The sequence below is a fragment of the Berghia stephanieae genome, chromosome 1 (assembly GCF_034508935.2).
Source record: "Berghia stephanieae isolate SIO BIC M18660-M18661 chromosome 1, UCSD_Bste_1.3, whole genome shotgun sequence".
NCBI lineage: Eukaryota > Metazoa > Mollusca > Gastropoda > Nudibranchia > Aeolidiidae > Berghia > Berghia stephanieae.
Genome location: NC_088360.1, coordinates 130,919,098 through 130,939,270, shown reverse-complemented (window position 1 = coordinate 130,939,270; position 20,173 = coordinate 130,919,098). Strand labels below are relative to the sequence as shown.

Genomic DNA, 20,173 nt, shown 5'->3' with positions numbered 1-20,173 from the left:
AGATAGAGAGAGATAGATAGATAGAGATAGATAGATAGATAGATAGATAGATAGAGAGATAGAGAGATAGAGAGAGATAGAGAGAGATAGAGAGAGATAGATAGATAGAGAGAGATAGAGAGATAGATAGATAGATAGATAGAGAGAGATAGAGAGAGAGACAGAGATAGATAGATAGATAGATAGATAGATAGATAGATAGAGAGAGAGAGAGAGGGAGAGAGAGAGAGAGAGAGAGAGAGAGAGAGAGAGAGAGAGAGAGGGAGGGAGGTGGCCAAACCCTTTAGTCTACAAAATGAATTTTACAAAATGAATAGGGAAGAAAAGTGTAGTGTTAAAAACTGGTACCTATCTCAATGGAAGTGTAAAACTGGTTACACATTAATAATAATAATAATATAATAATAATAATAATAATAATAATAATTAATAATAATAATAATAATGATAAATAATAATAATAATAATAATAATAATAATAATAATAATAATAATAATAATAATAATAATAATAATAATAATAATAATATATGGTTTTTATATAGCGCCTTACGGTCCGAATCTGAACATTACATACATTGTGTAATTAAATTCTGGTTTCAGAGTGATGGCATCTTATTTTCTAGCCTAAATAAAAGCTGGTCGTCAATAAGTATCATCCATCCGCGCTCTTTTAACGTCCCGTATTTCGTAGAATCTGCCGATACATCTTGCTTCTAAAATAGTAATGCCACATTCTGATCAATATGAAATCTATTCATTAATTTCCTCCGAGGAACTGGTGACATACACACTTCCAAGGATTTCGGAACCGTAAAAGTAGGTGTGACGTCACGACTTTTTCTTTCCTATTGTCCAATCTTGTATTTAGCCAACTGACAAAAGTAACATCTTGTTACAGCGGGAAATTCTGTTGATCCGTACAATTATATTTACAAACAGACGCTGGAACTCCATCCATTATTTTGTCCAAAATTTAATCAAACTTTTTTGTTGTTGTAATTCTAAATCTCGTTTGCATTTGAATCCTGAAAGTTAATGTTATTTATCAACTATATATTATTTTGTTCTCTCAAGAGATTGATGACTGAACTAATAAATAAATTAATTAATTAATGACTGAACGAGTATATGAATGGATGAATGAATGAATTAAGGAATAAATGAATGAATGAATTAGGAGAGCAATAATTGTAGGATTGAATCAATGAATGAATAAATGAACGAATGGATTCATACAGAAATGAATGGATATAGGAATGAATAAACAATTGAATAAATGAATGGAGACCGGAAAGAAGGAAGAAAAGAGGGGCGAAAGGAAAGGCTTTCACTTTGATTAACTTTGAATCAAGGATAAATACCGCAGATATAGGGACGAAATGTCGTGACATCAAACCCTCCACTCGCTTGGTTCCTAAATCCTTGGGAGTGTGTATGTAATCAGTCCTTCGGAGTACTAATAATGAGTAGGTTACATAAAGGTGGCATAACTATTTCAGTAGCAGGCTGTATAGGCAGATTCTTGGGATTTTAGGACATAAAAGAGCAAGGATGGATGATCTTTATTAACGACCAGCATATATCTAGACTAGAAAATAAGATACCATCACTCTTAAACTAGAAGACCATTTACACAACGTATGTATTCAGTCCTCCGAAAGAGTGGTTTTACACTTCCAACGAAATAGGAACCAGTTCTTTGACATTACACTTTTCTTCTTTATTTAACATGAATATTTGGGCAGCGTGGCTCTTTGCTTCGTACCCGAAAGATACCAAGTTCGATCACCCGCCGCTGGGCTGTATGGCCTTGAGCAAGTCACCTCACCCTAGCTCAATTTGCGGCGCTGAACTACGGCTAACACCTGGGTTATTCCAGTCTTCACTTGGAATAGACCCTAGAGACAAATCAATTTTCCCTATGGGATGAATAAAGAAATTTTATTTATTTATTTATTTATATTATTTTCAATTTACCTTTGGATTGCATTTATCCTACTCATAATACAAATCGTCCACCCCACCTTCCCTCCCCCCTTTCCACCATTTACAATCTCATTCCCCTCCAGGCAGCGGCTTTGTCGAATTTGATGAATTCTGTGTGATGATGAACAAACGGGACCCCAACGAAGACGAGGAGGAAGCCCTGAGGAAAGCCTTCAAGGTCTTCGACAGGGATGGCAACGGATTCATCTCGGCCTCGGAGCTGCGACACGTCATGACCAACTTAGGGGAGAAGCTGTCGGAACAGGAAGTGCAGGACATGATACACGAGGCCGACCAGAGTGGGGATGGTTTTGTCAACTATGATGGTGAGACGGTTTACTTTTTAACATTAAAATTACACATACGATGCTTCGGACATGCCTAGTACTACGAAAAATTCGTATAACTACAAATTTTTGGCTCCAGCTACAGAACTGCATAGGCATCTTTGACTCATTAAATCTTGTTGAAAATAAACAATTAGTTCCTTAGAACCTATATTCAGGACTTTGGAGCATTTTTGGATCAGGTTAGGACAAATTAATATTTGTAAAGCTATTTATAGTGACATTTTCTTTCTTTCTTTTTTTTTTCCTTGGAAACTACGAATTTTTAACATTCCAATCTGGCAGCTCTGCGAGATGCCAAATCTGAAAAAAAAATTTGGCCAGAAAACTCCTCTTTCAAATATCGATCGATTGAAATGACCTTCAGCTTGGTGAAAACTCTCAAAAGTGGGACGTTGCGAAGCCCCGGATTTGAGAGTTCTTGAGAGTTTTTGTCAAGATGAAGGTCATTTCAATCGATCGATATTTATTTGAAGGACGTATTTTCTGGCCAAAATTATTAATGCGTGTTTTTGTTTTTCAGATTAAGACAGAAATAAGGGGTTTTGAGTCCGAAAAGTTCCGTGTTTGTTATTTTGTTCTCTATTTTGAAACTGTTATATTCATTTTTGTTTATTACTTTTTACAGTCCACAACTTCTACCAGCCTAGTATCACTTAGCCACAAATACCAAACTTGGAGTTGATTTCTGTTTATTATGATGGAGAATAGTGGAATTTCCCACATTGAAAAAAAAAAAACAACAAAAAAACAAAAAACAAAAAACAAAAAAATCAAATCAAGAAAAAAAAAAACCCAAACAAACCAAACAACAACAACAACAACAACAACAACAACAACAACAACAACAACAACAACAACAACAACAGCAACAACCAACTCAGAGCGCATACATATTATGATTTCCTATCATTTTGATTCTACGTCTGTTAATTTTGGGAGTCCGAGTCATTCCAACACGACGCCGTTTACAGACGATCCCAAAGGAAACACAACAAGACGACATGATGGCATGGTGAAGGCCAGGATTTGGACGCTGTACGACGTGAAGCGCTCTGACTCAGAGTCTGAGGCCTCGTTAAATAACGTTACCTATATAAATATTATGTTATTCTTATTCGACCCAACATAAAACTAACTATCAATCTATGTCACAAAAAAGGTTGAGCTTTTATATAGCGCAATATCCACTAATCGTACTCAAAGCGCTTTACAAGGGTCACTGGGTAACAGCAACACGTAACATAAAGAACGGGACATGATGCCTGTTTGGCGATAATACAATTTTTTTCGACAGAGACAAAGCTGTTAACGGCCAGGTACTCATTTTACACCTGAGTACGGTGAGAGAATGTGAGTAAAGAGCCTTCTCCAAGGACTCAACTTTGCACTGAGCAAAACTCGAACCCAGGACCTTCCGATCCTAAAGCGAGTACGTGTAATACAACTAGACCACATAGCCGCACGTTAAATAACGTTACCTACATAAATATGTGATTCTTATTCGAGCCGGCTTAAAACTAACTATTAATCTATTTCACATGACTGTTATAATGTGTAATCGTTGTCAATAAGATATTGTTTCATTTTCTATTTGACCAGAATTCGTGGCCATGATTGCCCCTCCCAAGAAACAGAAGAAATAGGCAGAATTGTTTGGATGCTTGATTGAAACACGACGCATGTTTGATGTCTAGCTTTTATTTTTATGGACCATTGTTTATTATTATTTGTCGGAGATGTAAATCTAGAAAATTGATGTGTGTGTGTGTGTTGAATCCATTAACACAATCATATTTTTACTGAATGCCTGTCGTTGGATTAAATGTCGTAGTTTTTTTGTTTTTATTTTCGAAATTCACGAATTAAACCTAAGCACAGGAACAAGGAATCAAACCTCAGATAATGAAATAGTCTCTTGTTGTTTTGTAGCGCCTTGAGTTTTCGATGAAAGGCGCTATAGAAATATGCTTATTATTATTATTATTATTATTATTATTATTATTATTATTATTATTATTATTATTATTATTATTATTATTATTATTATTATTATTATTATTATTATTCCTGGCGTTCTGTAGGATTATAAAATGGCGAGAGATCTTTTTCACTTGAAAAACAAACTCCATTTCACATTTCAAACTCTCTAGGTGTGACCCCCAACGTGTCGAAAGAATTCTAAACCCGAGACATCTTAGAAGTTTCTGGCTTAAAACTGGCTGACAAGTTTGAGGTCATCTAAATATGTTGAAATGTAAAGTAAGAAGTAAGAGGTCAATGCTCTAAATGAAAATGCTTGTGTTATGCACGCTGTTTTAAGATTAGATATAGGCTGCACTGTTGTGCTCTGGGGAAAAAAACAACTAAAAACAAAAAACAAAAAAAAAAAAAACAAAACAAAAACAAAAACAAACACGAACATACAATTTTGGTCAGAGAACTCATTCTTCAGACATTGATCGATTAAAATGACCCTCATCTTGGCAAAAATTCTCTAAAGGAATTTGCAAAGTTCCAGATTTGAGAGTTTGTGGTAAGATGAGGATAATTTTAATGGAGGGATATTTGAAGGGCAAATTTTTTGGCCAATATTTTAAATAGGGTTGATTGAACCAATCAAATTATAAACAGATGAATTGTATTGCAATGAAAATTTAAAAAATTAAATCGACGAACTCGGTTTGCTAACACTCTCGCCTACGCACGTTTTCTTTAGTCCATCCCACAATCTTTACAGGCCACTTTTACTTCAAGATTTAACCTAAACTTTGAATGGGGTGTTTTTTCATCTGCATTCGAAACAACACATCTATGTCACTGAATTGTGTGTACAAACATTCGACATTACACATCTACGTCACTGAATTGTGTGTACAAACATTCGACATTACACATCTACGTCACTGAATTGTGTGTACAAATTACTCGTACTACGCACGGTTTTGTAATTTTGGTTGTTTTGATTCAATTATTGTCATAAATTTCATGACTCTCTTTATATATTGAAGATTTTCCTTTCATTTCTCTCAAATAATTATGAGTGTATTATTTCTCATATAATGTCTTGTATTTATTTCTAGCAGTGACCCACTCATAGGCTATATACGAATCTGATAACACTTATCAATATTCTAATTCTCCTCCTCCTCCTCTTCATCCTTCTTCTCATTCTTCTTCTTCTTCTTCTTCTTCTTCTTCTTCTTCTTCTTCTACTATTGCTACTACTACTACTACTACTACTACTACTACTACTACTACTACTACTACTACTACTACATATTCTTCTACGAATTTTTATTATTATTATTATTATTATTATTATTATTATTATTATTATTATTATTATTATTATTATTATTATTATTATTATTATTATTATTATTATTATTATTACTATTAGTATCAGTATTATTATTATTATCATCATCTTCATCATCATCATCACCATCAACATCATCATCATTGTTATCTGTTTTTTTTTAATCGTTATTATAAGTTGGTAATGCTTTTTACAATGACCTTTCTCTTCTATTTCTATTAGAATATTAAATTTCTAAGAAAAATGTAATGGTCATTGGTCAGAGACATAAACAACGTATGGTTTACAATAAACCATTGAACTTTAATTTGAACTTTTGACACTCTGAATGCAATTTCTAATAAAAATTTATTTGCCCTGTCGATATCACAATAATCGAATACATGAATCGGGTATCCGGAATCGGAATCATGAATTCTGTCATAGAGTTACATCTGGAGCACATACAAAAAAAAAAAAAAAAAAAAAAAAAACACAACTGTAACAGTAACAACCACATTCACGTAAAAGACTCACAATTACCAACCACCACCACCCCCCCCCCCCCCCCCCCCAGGCAAACCAGCACGTATTGATTGTCAAAATGCACATTTTGATATATTTTTTCATTCTTATCTTCTCTGTGCCTTTGTGTTTATCTCGATCGTTCTATTTGATATCCCTTTGATTATTTCCTTTCGCCATCTTGTGTACACACTTACAGTCAGGGGAGGAGAAAGATTGAGAGAGAGAGAGAGAGAGAAAGAGAGAGAGAGAGAGAGAGAGAGAGAGAGAGAGAGAGAGAGGGAGAGAGAGAGAGCATGGTGGAAAGAAATACAGAAAGAGAGAGAGAGAGAGAGAGAGAGAGAGAGAGAGAGAGAGAAGAGATAATAATAATAATAATAATAATAATGGTATAGATTTATAGTGCGCCAAACATCCCTTCATCAGGAGGGCTCTGGGCGCATAACAAAGATTAACTTAATAATGAAGCCCTAACACAGTACACGAACAACGCTAATTATACACATAATCAAAAGAAAGCCTGTCGGAATATGAATGTCTTCAATCGACGCTTGAATTCCTCTAGTGAAGACGAAGAACGTATCTCTAGTGGTAGTAAATTCCACAACCTTGGACCAGAATGCTGAAAGGCGCGTTCACCAGCCTTCACTCGACAGCGGGGTGTTTTCAATTTGAGGTCGTTCGTTGATCGAAGCGATCGCTGTGGGTTATACCGTTCAACGAGGTTTGAAAGATATGCTGGTGACGAGCCCTCCAGGCATTTGAAAACGATAGTTGAAGATTTATATTTAATCCGCTGGTCCACTGGCAGCCAATGCAGCTGCTGTAGTAATTCGGGAGCTGCAGTTTTTCTGTCTTTCTGTAGTACAACGCGGGCTGCCATGTTCTGTATTTTCTGGAGTTTGTTTATTTTGTCCTTTGTTAGACCAACAAACAGTGCATTGCAGTAGTCCATTTTCGGGAATATCAAAGATGTTACCAATTTGTTGCAAGTTTCCCTATTAATAAATGGTCTGATTGTTCTGATATTTCTTAGAATGCAGATAGCACTCAGATAGAGAGAGAGAGAGAGAGGGGTAGAGAAAGAAAGAAAGAAAGAAAGAAAGAAAGAAAGAAAGAAAGAGAGAGAGAGAGAGAGAGAGAGAGAGAGAGAGAGAGAGTGCACCAGACGGGTATATACCGATACTGATGATAACTCTATCATCTCCAGTCTAATTCTCTTAATTATCTTTATTCTGTCCTTTAACATTTTCGTTTCATTACATTTATTATGAGAACTCAATTTAACCAGGTAACTATCGTGGCCTGGAAAATATGTATTTAAAAAATTGGCCAGAACACTCTCCTTAAAAGACCGTTATATTTAAATGACCCTCATCTTGGCAAAAACGTTCAAACCTGGGACTTAGCGAAGTCCCAGGTTTGAGAGTTTTTTTTCCAAGATGCGGGTCATTTAAATCTATCTGTACTTGAAGGATGAGTTTTCTGGCCAAAATTTTTAATTTTAATACATGTGTTTTTTCCAGAGTAGTTACGGCGGTGAACTGGGTAATTTCCTCACTCCCGTGTGACCCAGCTCGACAAAACGCTTCAAAAGTCACAGCCAGCAAAATGTTGCTTCTGGATCGATCTGTTTCCAGATTTGCCATAAAATGACAAAAGACATTTTCAATATTTTGGCCAGATTTATTTTTCAGCTTAGAATGTCGGTGAAGAAAGATGATCCTCTACCGACGTGCACTTATTTGCAGGTCTGATTACCCAATTCATTATGGGCTCATCCATTACAACAATGCTAAACTAGGCCCACAAAGTGGTTTTCGGATGTCAGACCTGCATATATGTGCACGCTGTCCTCTACTTATCACACGTTCTGAAATTCCATACACCAAATAACAAATGGGTGGATTTTGAATTGAAGGAAGTTTCAAGTTTAAAAAATTATTTTGATATATTGAAGCTAATCTAAATTCATCCATTTTTGCAGTCATCAATTTTCTGGCCAAAAATGAAAATATAATTTTGGGTTTTATCGGCTTATGGTGGTGTTGTCACATTTTAAAATTAGATTTGGTCAGTTATTATTGTCAGATTGTCAGATTAAATTATAACACTATAATTGTCATTATTTATGTTTCTGTTTGATAAAAAAAAATAACACATTGTTTTGAAGGTAATTAAATGTACACATTTATAAATAGCAGTCTTGGAGCGTTTCTCATGTCTAATCTTATTGTGTTACATTAATTACCCCTCCCGACGTCGACTTTTTTGCAGGTCTGATAACCCAAATTGTTATGGGCTCACTGTTGTAATTGAAATACTCTCAAAACAAAACAAAATATACTCCATTACAACAATGTTAAAACAAGCCCACGATTTCGTTCAGTTATGAGACTTGCTAACAAGTGCAAGAAGAAGAAGAAGAAGAAGAAGAAGAAGAAGAAGAGCTCTTGACTGACAAGCAAAGGTATCGGTATCGATCCCGGATGAAATCGATACATTTTTAAAATCCATATTCACCCAGCAGTAGTGATAAGGTAGCTGGGTCTATTAGATACGTCGGAAATTACTTTACGATAAAGTAGCGTCTTCTCTTACGAATACCAAGCAATCCCTGATACCCTATTGAACACCACAGAAACAGCGATTATTTCTGACTCCACGGGCCAGATTAGGTCATGGCAAATTCTCACCGAGAGTTCCATAATGACAAGCGCGATAGTACTTGAAGGGAGATAATAATGGAAACTTTATATTGAATTATTATTTTATTGGTTCTCTCCCTTGCTTATTTACCTCTCTGGGTGTTCCATCATACTGCAGCAGCCTCTTATGGTTCACACTATTATGTTATGACGATCGACCCAATCAGCAAAGTCCGGTCCACATTCGTGCACCGTCGCAAACCCGCCTGGTAGCATCGTCACAACACACCTTTCGACTAGATGCTCTGCCGTCTCGGGTTCTTGCCCACAGCGTGGACATATTGGACAGGAAGTTAGACCCCACCGATGTAACGCACTTGCCGTTAGGCAGCTCCTCGACCGAAGTCGATTGCTACCCAGTGTCTCCTCTTACTGGTATCAAAGCCTGGCAACTTCTCACCAAGCTTAGAGGAGTGTAGGTCCCCGCCCCCACGAGGGATTGAATTCGTCCAAACCGACTTCTATCTCGTATGTGCAGCTCTGTCCGTAGTCAGGGATTCTGCGTACAAGGGTTGCCGGGACTTATTTTGGCTCGAAACGGGGGCGCCGTCCATTATGCGCATGAGAGGGGTATCCCCATTCCCTCTCTCTTTCATACTGCTGTCTCTCATCCTCAGGAGCCAAATACTATCCCCATTTCTCTCCCCACCCCATCCCCTCTCTCTTTCTCTCCCCTCTCTCCCTTCTCTCTTATCTCTCTATCTCTCTATCCGTCTGTGACATGTCGACATCGGGCAAAATGGAATGTCCTGCTGAACTTAATTAATTCCACCCTGTAAATAATGAGGGTAATTTGATACCGCAGCCCAACCAATAATTATTCATTAGGCGTTACATATCTATGTTATGTGTGTTGTACACTGAACAAAAAAAGACAACAACACGAATTTAACATTTTGACCAGAAAATCGTCCTTCAAAAAGCGATCGATTTAAATGACCCTCATCTTGGCAAAAACTCTCAAACATGGGACTTCTCGGAAGTCCTTCCGATCCGAAAGCGAGTGCCATACCATAAGACCACATCGCCGAACAAGGACTCGCCTAGTGTGAGACTCGAACCAGGTACCTACCGATCAGAAGGTGAGTGTCATACACAGTAAAGCGCTTTGAGCACGTTTAGTGGATATTGCGCTATATAAAAGCTCGATTAAAAAAAATTTAATTGAATAACATTGACAAGAATTGAATTCAAACCACACGAGAAGATGCAGGTTTTAGACTTAAAAGGGACAGCGTGGCTAAGCTGTATGGTATTTGCTTCCTACCCGAAAAATACCGAGTTCGACTACTCGCCGCGATCTGTAGCCTTGAGTAAGTCAAAGTCACCTCGCCTTAGCTCAATTTGCGGCGCTGTACTGCGGCTAACGCCTGGCTAGGGCTACTATGTTCTGTAGTGGTATGACACTAGCATTCGGATTGGAAGTCATCAGTCGAAAGTGGTTGGTAGGGAGTTCCAAGGTCGGATGATGGAGGGGAAGAAAGAGTAAAGATGATGGTTTGTTCTCGAGTGGGGGATTTCAAAATTAAATGTTGAGTTTCTTGTTTTGTTCCGTTTCAATAAATGGCTAGATAGTTGGAATTTCGAGTTTTCCGTTTTGTGCTTTGTGGAATATGAGGAGTTTGTTGATAGAACGTCTTTCATGTAGCGGTTTCCAGTGGAGATCGTTCATGAGCTGAGTTACGCTCATTTTATTATCGACACGCTGGGCGTTATCTTTTCTGTGGATTTGAAGTAAAAGTTGTTGTTTTTTTGGATAAAATGAAAATTTTTAAAAGTTTTTTTAAAAATGGTGTTGAACTAGTGAGCAGTTTAAAATCTTGTCCTGTCATCAGGATCATTCTCTAGTTATTTTGGGATGGCCATGCCCCTTTGGAAGCAAATTGTGAGTGCGTGTGTGTGTTTGTGTGTGTGTGTGTGTGTGAGAGAGAGAGAGAGAGAGAGAGAGAGAGAGAGAGAGAGAGAGAGAGAGAGAGGATATAATCGTGGTGTGTTTTGAGTTTTTTTTTGTTTGGAGTTTTTTTGTTTGTTAGTACTTGCATATTCAATCTGTAACCTAATTATATCTTGAGTCTAGACGTCAAGCAAACTGCACATTTTTAAAAGGTTTTAAATCAAGCAGGGTCGGAAAGGTGTGTAAGAGAGTGTGTAATGATGGATTGGATATTATTATCATTTCATGTGTTCATTTTAACACGAATAATCAAACACACGTTTTCAAATCTTTGTGTTCATTTGATGCATTGTAGATGAAAAGATCGGTAAGTGGACCATTAAAATGTTTCAAGAGATTGGATTGACACGACAGCACAAGTGTTAAGTATTCTACTTAGTCTAAACAAATTAGTGTAGCATGACATATCGGACATTACACACACACACACACACACACACACACATATATATATATATATATATATATATATATATATATATATATATATATATATATATATCGCTCCAAGAGACTGTCGAGCACTCTACGTGATTCCAGCCAATTCCCCTCAACCATATATATATATATATATATATATATATATATATATATATATATATATATATATACATTCCATCAAGAAATCTCTATCTCTCTCTATCTATCTATCTCTCTCTCTCTCTCTCTCTCTCTCTCTCTCTTTCTTTCTTTCTTTCTCTCTCTTTCTCTCTCTCTCTATATATATATATATATATATATATATATATCTCTTTTTTTTCTCTCTGTCTCTCTCTCTCTCTCTCTCTCTCTCTCTCTTTTTCTCTCTTTGCCGCCCCCCCCCCTCTCTCTCTCTTCTTACGCCCTTTCGCAACGGTATCATTAGATGCGGTCGCCTAGGCATTCTATGAAGGAATATAGATAATCCATCAAACAAGATGTGTGATGTCAACAGGAATCACCCATGTTGTCCAAAGTGAACAAATCTTGCCCAAGGAAAAATTAAACGAAAGTTTCTGAAGCGGGGATCGAACCCAGGACTTTCCTATATCAACAAATAGCTCCCATTTAAAAAAAGACATAACCTGAGACCTCTTTATAGTCTTGAACCTGGGACTTCAAAGCTCAAAGAATTCCAACACGATTTAGCATTTTTGACAATTGAAGGATCAGCTTATTTATTAACAAATGACGTTAAAAGATGTCTGGCCACTTTGAGAATACATCATTTTTGTTAACGTTCTAACAAGGGCGGAAAAGTCAATTCAATTTGTTTGTTTTGGACGGCCATTGCTCCAAGTTTGAGAGATAAGATCTAGTTTCCTCCACAGTTCTTGATAAATGACAAAACAAAACGATACATTTCGAATACAATGCTATGTTTTTAGATGTCTGGATGGATTGGCACCTGAATATTTGCAGGAACTAATTAAAAATATGAACCCATTCGAAATTTAAGATCATCTCAGTCCCAACTTCTAAAGGTTACCACCTCAAAATCCACTTTTGGTAAAAGACAAAATGCCTTTTCATCCATTGCTCCACGAATAGGGAACTCATTCAGTCCTCGGACAAAGTCCTATAAAAATTTATCATCTTTCAGGAAATGTCTGAAGACTGAGTTGTTCCGTAAAGCTTATTTCTTTTATGAAATAGATGTTGCTTAGATTTTGTTTCTGTTTTCATGCTTATTATGTCGTGTCGTTTTTATTTTTTCTATAATGTAAAGCGCCACAGAGCACTATTAACGTGGATGTTTAGGCGCAATATAAATTCATTATTTATTTTATTATACCTCTCTCCCTACATAGTAACGAGTAATGACATCATGTTTACAATAAAATATGTGACGTCAAATTATAAATCGTTAAATTTCACCAAAAACAATAGATTTTTAAAAAAGTATCATTTAAGTATCTTTGAAATGTTTTTTAACGAAATCAAAATTCATTGAGGGGCAGAATAAAAGATTTATTCATACACTCTTGCTTTTTTAAATTCGAACTTTTTCCCTACGCGCACTCGCAAGTTGGTGCAGCTGTTGGGAACACGCAAGAGTGTAAGAATTGTATATTATTTATTACTAATTAATGTTTGGAAACGATTGTTTTGTCAGTTATTTATTGATCCATTTAAGTTCCGGTTTGAATGTCAGTGTCCTCTATAGACCTTTCCAGGCTGATGATGTCCTGTGCTATGGAGTCGATTGAAGGGCCTATCAATTTGGACGGATTGGTTACCCTTAACTAGAGAAGGAACTCTGCAGTGCACAGGAAAAGATACGTATTTAGGATTTTTGGCCAGAAAACTCTTCCTTCAAATATCGATCGATTTGAATGACCCTCATCTTGGTAAAAAATAAAATCTCAAACCTGGGAATTTTATAAAGATCTCGTGAGGTACCAGGTTTGAGAGATTTGCCAAGATGAAGGTCATTTAAATCGATTGATATTTGAAAGACAATTTTGTGGCCAAATTGTTAAATATGTGTTATATCAGAGGAAGACAGTTAATTTGGTTAAAACGGATAAAAGTTATAAATGGCATTGTCTCCATTGTCTCCATGACCGTTAACAAAATATGTTTTATTGATGAAGGATGGAAATTAGAGATGGACAATTGGAGCTTTGTTTTGTATATCTTTGTTGACGTACTTTGGAAAAAAAACACATTTTCAAAATTTGGTCAAAAATCTCCTACTTCAAATATCGATCGATTTACATGACCCTCAGCTTGGCAAAAACTCTCAAACCTGGGACTCTTGAAAACTACATGAAATCCCAGGTTAGAGAGTTTTGGACAAGATGATGATCATTTTAATCGGTCTACATTTGAAGGATGAGTTTTCTGACCATTTTTTTTTGTTTTGTTTTCAGAAAAAGGTAGTACAGATGATTAAGATGATAGCTGTAGCAGTTGATAGCGTGACGTTTGTCTCCTAAGTAATTCTGTTCTGAAATATAATGCACAAAATGAACATAACACAAAAAAAAAAGAACAAAATACCAAAAAACATTAACGTTTCGGGCAAAAAAACCCTTCTTCAGCCATTGACAAAAAGAGCAGAAAATGAATACAAGTCAAAGAGATACAAAGCTGCAAGAAGCTGTGGACTGGAAGAAATAAAAAATAACATAATATATAACACAGAATTTACGTGTCCATATTTGGTCAAATTTTTTTTTTTGTTTTTTTTTTTTGTTTTGGTTTTAAATCTGTTATACACAGTTTTGTTTATAAAAAAAAAACGTTAATCAATAACTTTAAATCCAGACAAACGACACACACACGCACACGCATAAACACAAACACACAATCACACACACACACACAATCACACACACAAACAAATAGAACCCAAAAGACCAAAACAACCAAAACGACCAAACAAAAAACCAAAACAGTGAAATCTTTTTAATGTGATCAAATCTACCTTAAATTTAATCATAAATAAACCGGGCGTTCATTATTTCTTCACCAAGCATTATTTTGATTATATCCAGAGGAGGAGCTTGTATAGAAGGAACGAAATAGACGTCACATAGCACTTTGTTATTGTTTTTAGCCAGCCATTTTGATGAGTTGTTCTTACTAAATCCTATCATCCATATAGATAATATGCGCTTGGCTAAGAAACTCACAACATTGCCACCCGGAGGTATAACGGACCATCACACAAAACTGTGTGTAACCACGAACTTTAATAGTTTGGTTAATACAGTTTAGTGAGAATTACTCCTAAACACGGATGGCAATAAACAATAACAAAGACCTGAATGACGTCAACTTCATACTATCTATAACCGTACAAGGTGACACATAGAATCGTTTTGAGTGTTAGTACGTTGTATCCGGATGGCGGATGTTATGAGTTTTTTTTTTTTTTTAACCAAACACATTGCATCGATATACAAATACACAAAACAAACATACACACTCATCGAACACATACTTTAGATAAATAAATAATTGATCAAGCCCCTGGAGAGTGTTTGCCAAACAAAGCAAGCAAATGACGCTTTCCATTTTACCGCGGCGACAACACTTTTTATGCTTCCCTTGTCCAATAACGACAAAAGAAAGACCCATCTTTTTTACGACGGAAATCACTTGACCTGGCGTCCCCCGTCAATCGGAATCGCCATCCGTCACTCACACAATCACAATGCACGTTTTTATAATAATTTACGTACGAAGTACTCACCGACGACGACGCCATTGCAAGAGAGGCATACACTGTCTCACCGTGCATGAGTGGTGGTGAGTACGTGCGATAGACAGAGAGAGAGAGAGTGCGCGAGGCCACGCGACGGGGTGAGTCGGGGATTAGGATATTATTATTGCTACACAATAATAATTATTATTGCAAATGAGATGTAGATTGGCGTGTTGTTATTAAACACAACACAAACACACACGCACACTCACTCACTCACATACCATACCGTACGTGGATTAGAACTGTAAATCATATTATTATTAATAATGATGATGATATTGTTTTGGTGAATTATTTCAGTCTCATCCTGTTTGATTAAAATTTTGTAAAGTGTCTGGATTGGAAGTTTTATAAAGTGGATTGTTTTTGGTGAGTTGTATTTGGTACTTTGTCAAATTGTTAAAAAGAAATTAGTTAAATTTAAAGCTATAAAACCACTATATAATGAAGTTAATTTAAAAAAAAAAAGATGTTTGCAGAATTGTTTTAGTTCGATTCATCCCTCTCTTGTTGATGCTGTCGTTGTTGTTGATGATGATGATGATGATGATGTTCTTGTTGCTGTTGTTGTTTTTGTTGTTGTTGTTGTTGTTGCTGCTGCTGCTATTGTTGTTGTTGCAACCAGAGAATATCTCTCCAGAACTTTTGATGTATGGTTTTGCCTATATATATATATATATATATATATATATATATATATATATATATATATATATATATATATATATATATATATTTATTAAAGCCCTCTATTATTCTGCTGTACTCTGGAAAGAACACGTGTTTAAGATTTTGCCCAAAAACTCGTCCTTCAAATATCAATCGATTAAAAGTACCTTCATCTTGCTAAAAACTCTCAAACTGTATCGACGAAGATCATTTTAATTTTAATCGATCGATATTTGAAAGACAATTTTTCTGGCCAAAAAATTAAATACGTGTTTTTCCAGAGTACGGCAGTCATAGTTCTTGATTCTCTCTGCTCTGCACACTTACAGGGTTTGTACCACTTAAAAGTCGAGGTCAAATCTAGACGAAAATGTAGTTTTGTTTTGTTTTGTTCTAAATCGCTTTACATATAAAGAAATATGTCATTTTTACAAGAACAAAAAAAGCAGTTAAAATCATTTGAAATAGAAAATTAAAGAGAAAATTGGTTCTCATGTCAACGACCAGGATATAAAAACACTGCGATTTAATCAGATAAAAGCTTAAACACCTTCAGTACTGTTTACTCTGAAGTCCCAGGTTTGAGAATTTTTGACAAGATGAGGGATATTTTTATCCATCGATAGGTGAAGGACGAGTTTTCTGGTCAAACATTTAAATACGTGTTATTTTTAGAGTGCGGCAGAACTGGGGTGACATGTCCTTTTAGTTTTGGACCTGTTGGAACATCTCGATGGTCGGCGGTTCAAATATCTGAAGTCCCGATTTTCACGATCGGCGGATCAAAGCTCTAAAGTCTACATACGAGCTTTGTGCACCACGTTTTATTTCATTTTGGACGGATCAGACCTCTTCAGAGGTCATCCATACTCGCTTTTTGACGTCCAGTAATTACAATAATATACCTGTGCATCCTGCCACTAAAATAACTATGCAACCGCAAAGATTCCATATGTTATAACCTATTCACTATTAATCCCCCGAAGGGCTGGTTACATACACACTTCAATTTTAGGCATCGGGGTCATTCCGACATCATACCGTTTTCAGACGATAAGCTACAAATTCCCTTTCCCTGATTGTTTTGACGTAAAACTCTAATTTGCTCCATCTTGTTTATTCGGCCAACACACCTGATTCAGACCTGCCTACCACTACAACAATTCCGTAGAACAACCAATCTTCGACTCCAACCTGAGAGCTATAGATAGTATGCAGATAACGTCACTCAGGCCTTTGTTATTGTTTTCGCCATCCGCGTTTGTGAGTTGTTCTCACTAAACTGTATTAACCAGAGTATAAAAGTTCATGGTTACACAGAGTTTGTGTGTTGGTCCATTATACTTCCGGATGGCAATGTTGTGAACTCCTTGGCCAAGCGCATTCTATCTATATCAAGCGTTTTAATTAAAACTTCTTGAAAACGAAATTCAACTGCCAGAGCGAGTATAATATAAAGGAGTTTAAAGCATTATTTTCACGTCTTCAGAACAATTTGGTCATTTTTTTTTTTTTGCATGTTATTACCGTTGAAAACAACGACTCTTTTTCCTATTTCAAGTAACCAGGTTTGCTGCTGGTTGGTTCGATGAGTCACGTGATATCAGTTGACATCAAGGAAAAGTGGCGGCCTTTCGATGGCCGTGTAATACGAGACCTTGGCATTTACTGATGCAAACACACAGATCTATCATATTATTGTAATTATCAAATTTATATATGGTTTCGACATCATATCCAATTTTATCGCTTTATGTGCATAGGAGGTGTTTAATTGCGAGAGCTAATTTTCTTCTTTCGCTTCTAATAACCAACTAACCTGTAGCTAATTTCAGAGCAACCGAAAATTATCATTCTTATTTGTTGGATAAATACGATATTAACTCAATGAGCCTACAGTTGATAGCTGCGTATGTAATTTCCCTTCAACCGTTGTCATGATCAAAAAAATATCGCTGTTTACCTTCCACCATTAACGATTTCATCAGTCAGATAAAGCTAAATGTCTTAGAAATTTATTCACTAGTGCGGCTATGTGGTCTTGTGGTATGACACTCGCTTTCGGATCGGAAGGTCCTGGGTTCGAGCCTCGCGCTCGGCGCATAGTTGAGTCCTTGGAAAAGGCTCTTTACTCACTTTCTCTCACCGTACTCAGGTGTAAAATGAGTACCTGGCCGTTAACAGCGTTGTCTTTGTCCGAAAAATTGTAATATCGCCTAACAGGCGGCATGTCTCGTCCTACATGTTAAATGTTGCTGTTGACCAGGAACCCCTTGTAATGCGCTTTGAGCACATTAAGTGGATATTGCGCTATATAATGTTCAATTTTATTATATCTTTTAAATTTTTAGTCTGTAATGATTTTGGGAGTCACGATAACTCAGTTGTGAGAGCACTTGCTTCATTCGCAAAGGGACCGAGATTGATTCCCCGGGTGCATTCGAGCATCCACTCAGCAGTGATTGAGTATCTGGTTCTGTTAGATCTGGCGGGAAGTACAGTGAGTTAGACTAGCGTCATAGCCAAGGGATAGTAAACACGTTATAGAACCCTGGATAAACTCCGGCTCCATGGACCGAATGGCTCTGAATGACGACTATAATGATGTTATGGTTATCCGCCATTATTCCCTATGGATTCTCGCGATATCTCAATCATAGAGCGGCTATGGGGCCTTGTGGTATGATACTCGCTTTCGGATCAGAAGGTCATGGGTTCGAGCCTCGATCGGCCCATAGTTGAGTCCTTGGAAAAGGCTCTTTACTCACATTCTCTCACCGTACTCAGGTTTTAAATGTACCTGGCAATTAACAGCGTTGTCTCTGTCCAAAAAAAAATGTGTAATAGTGTCTAATAGACGTCATGTCCCGTTCTACATGTTACGTGTTCCTATTAGTCAGGGACCCTTTGGAAAGCGCTTTGAGCACGTTTAGTGGATATAACGTTATATAAAAGCTCAATATTTTTTTTGGTAGAGCATTTGCCTCGCATGCAAGGGAATCAGTATAAATACGTTGTGAGACAATGGGTCACATTTTACATATCACATCTCGCCACGCCTAAATTAGAAAATGCCCAAATGAGCATTCCCCCCCCCCCTCCCCGCCACTTCCACCCACCCTTCTATGGATTATTCACCCCCCCCCTCCCCCCACCTTTTTTTCAAGTTTGGTCAAAGTACCCCCCCCCCCCCCTCCCACCCTATCTTTCACTACCATCCTTCTATTTGATACTCTAGTGTATATATTAACGGGCTAAAACAACAATTGTTAGTGGTTTTAATCTTATGAGACAGTTATAATATTCTTGCAGTTTTAACGAAAAAATAAATTTGTATGATTATGATCTTCTATAAAGCTATTAATAAATTCAATTGTGCAAGCTAAAACGTCGTTCTTAAGGGGCAGTTTGGGTCTTTTATATATAATATATGGGCGGTTTAAATCATTCTGTATCGTCATTATAGGTTTAGAAAACAACATTTTTGATGAAAAATATACACTAGCTGTGTTGATACCCGTTTGCGACCTGATTTGGGGGTCTGGCATTAACAAATGTAACAATCTTGTGGCAAACGTTCAACAAAAACTAATGAAGGAATGATCTCCATATTTTCCCCTCTTATCAACATTGTAGCATGGTGTGTCACCATAAAGAGATTTTACAGATGTAGCTTATGGAATTTTTATTAGAACATTACAAAGTTTAGAATCAAAATGTTATGACAAAATTTATGTTAAAAATTTATAATTTGGATTATAATTAAAAATGCATATACTTTATCAAAAAAATCTGTCTATGGTAACAACATACACTATCTCTGCAGACAATTTCATTGAATAGATTCTGAGAAATGTTTGACACAATACCCCATAACCATAGAAAGATGACATATTGAGAAAATTAATAGCAAACTAGCTTTCCGTTTTCACACTATTTTTACTACCTAACCCTTTTCCACACCGTTTTTCGTGCCTTCATAGACTATTTTGAGAAATTGGACTTCAATAATATTATTTTTAAGATAATGAATTATCGTTTGTCACCAAAATATCAAATTTAATGTTTTGAAGGATTTTTCTAATAATTAGACCCAAAACCGCCCCTTAACCCTCTCCTTACCAACTGTGGGAAATCACCACATTCGTTACGATACCAAAACATTTTTCTTATTCAGATTAGCTTTATAAATCACAAAATTGGTAAAAGATCTTTGTTATATATATTTACAAGAACTTAATACTGCTTTGTAAATCTTGTTTTGCACATTCAAATTATGTATAGCATTCACTTATTGCTTGTAAGTTTAAGTTTAAAAATACAGTTCATGTGTTTGGTCGACATATATGAATTTTTAGTAAAAATCTTGAATCTGTTCGGTAAAGAGAGAGTTAAATCATCTCCCAAACAAGTCAATGACGTCAACTCATTGTAGACCAAAGATTGATTTCCTGTTAAGTCATAATATATTTTGACCACATC

General features: G+C 36.2%; 2 protein-coding genes across 2 annotated transcripts in view; both read left to right on the top strand.

The window, feature by feature from the left end:
• LOC144963183 (neo-calmodulin-like) overlaps positions 1–5,881 on the top strand; it is a 24,041-nt gene extending 18,160 nt beyond the window's left edge. The window contains exons 4-5 of the mRNA XM_078896907.1: positions 2,073–2,315; positions 3,939–5,881. Of these exons, the coding sequence (XP_078753033.1) occupies positions 2,073–2,315; positions 3,939–3,982 (287 nt within the window). The 3' untranslated portion in view covers positions 3,983–5,881. The remainder of the gene's footprint in view (positions 1–2,072; positions 2,316–3,938) is intronic.
• Positions 5,882–15,085: 9,204 nt separating this feature from the next.
• Positions 15,086–20,173, top strand: part of LOC144963182 (uncharacterized) — a 103,067-nt gene continuing 97,979 nt past the window's right edge. The window contains exon 1 of the mRNA XM_078896906.1: positions 15,086–15,391. The gene's annotated coding sequence lies outside the window, so the exon portion shown is untranslated. The remainder of the gene's footprint in view (positions 15,392–20,173) is intronic.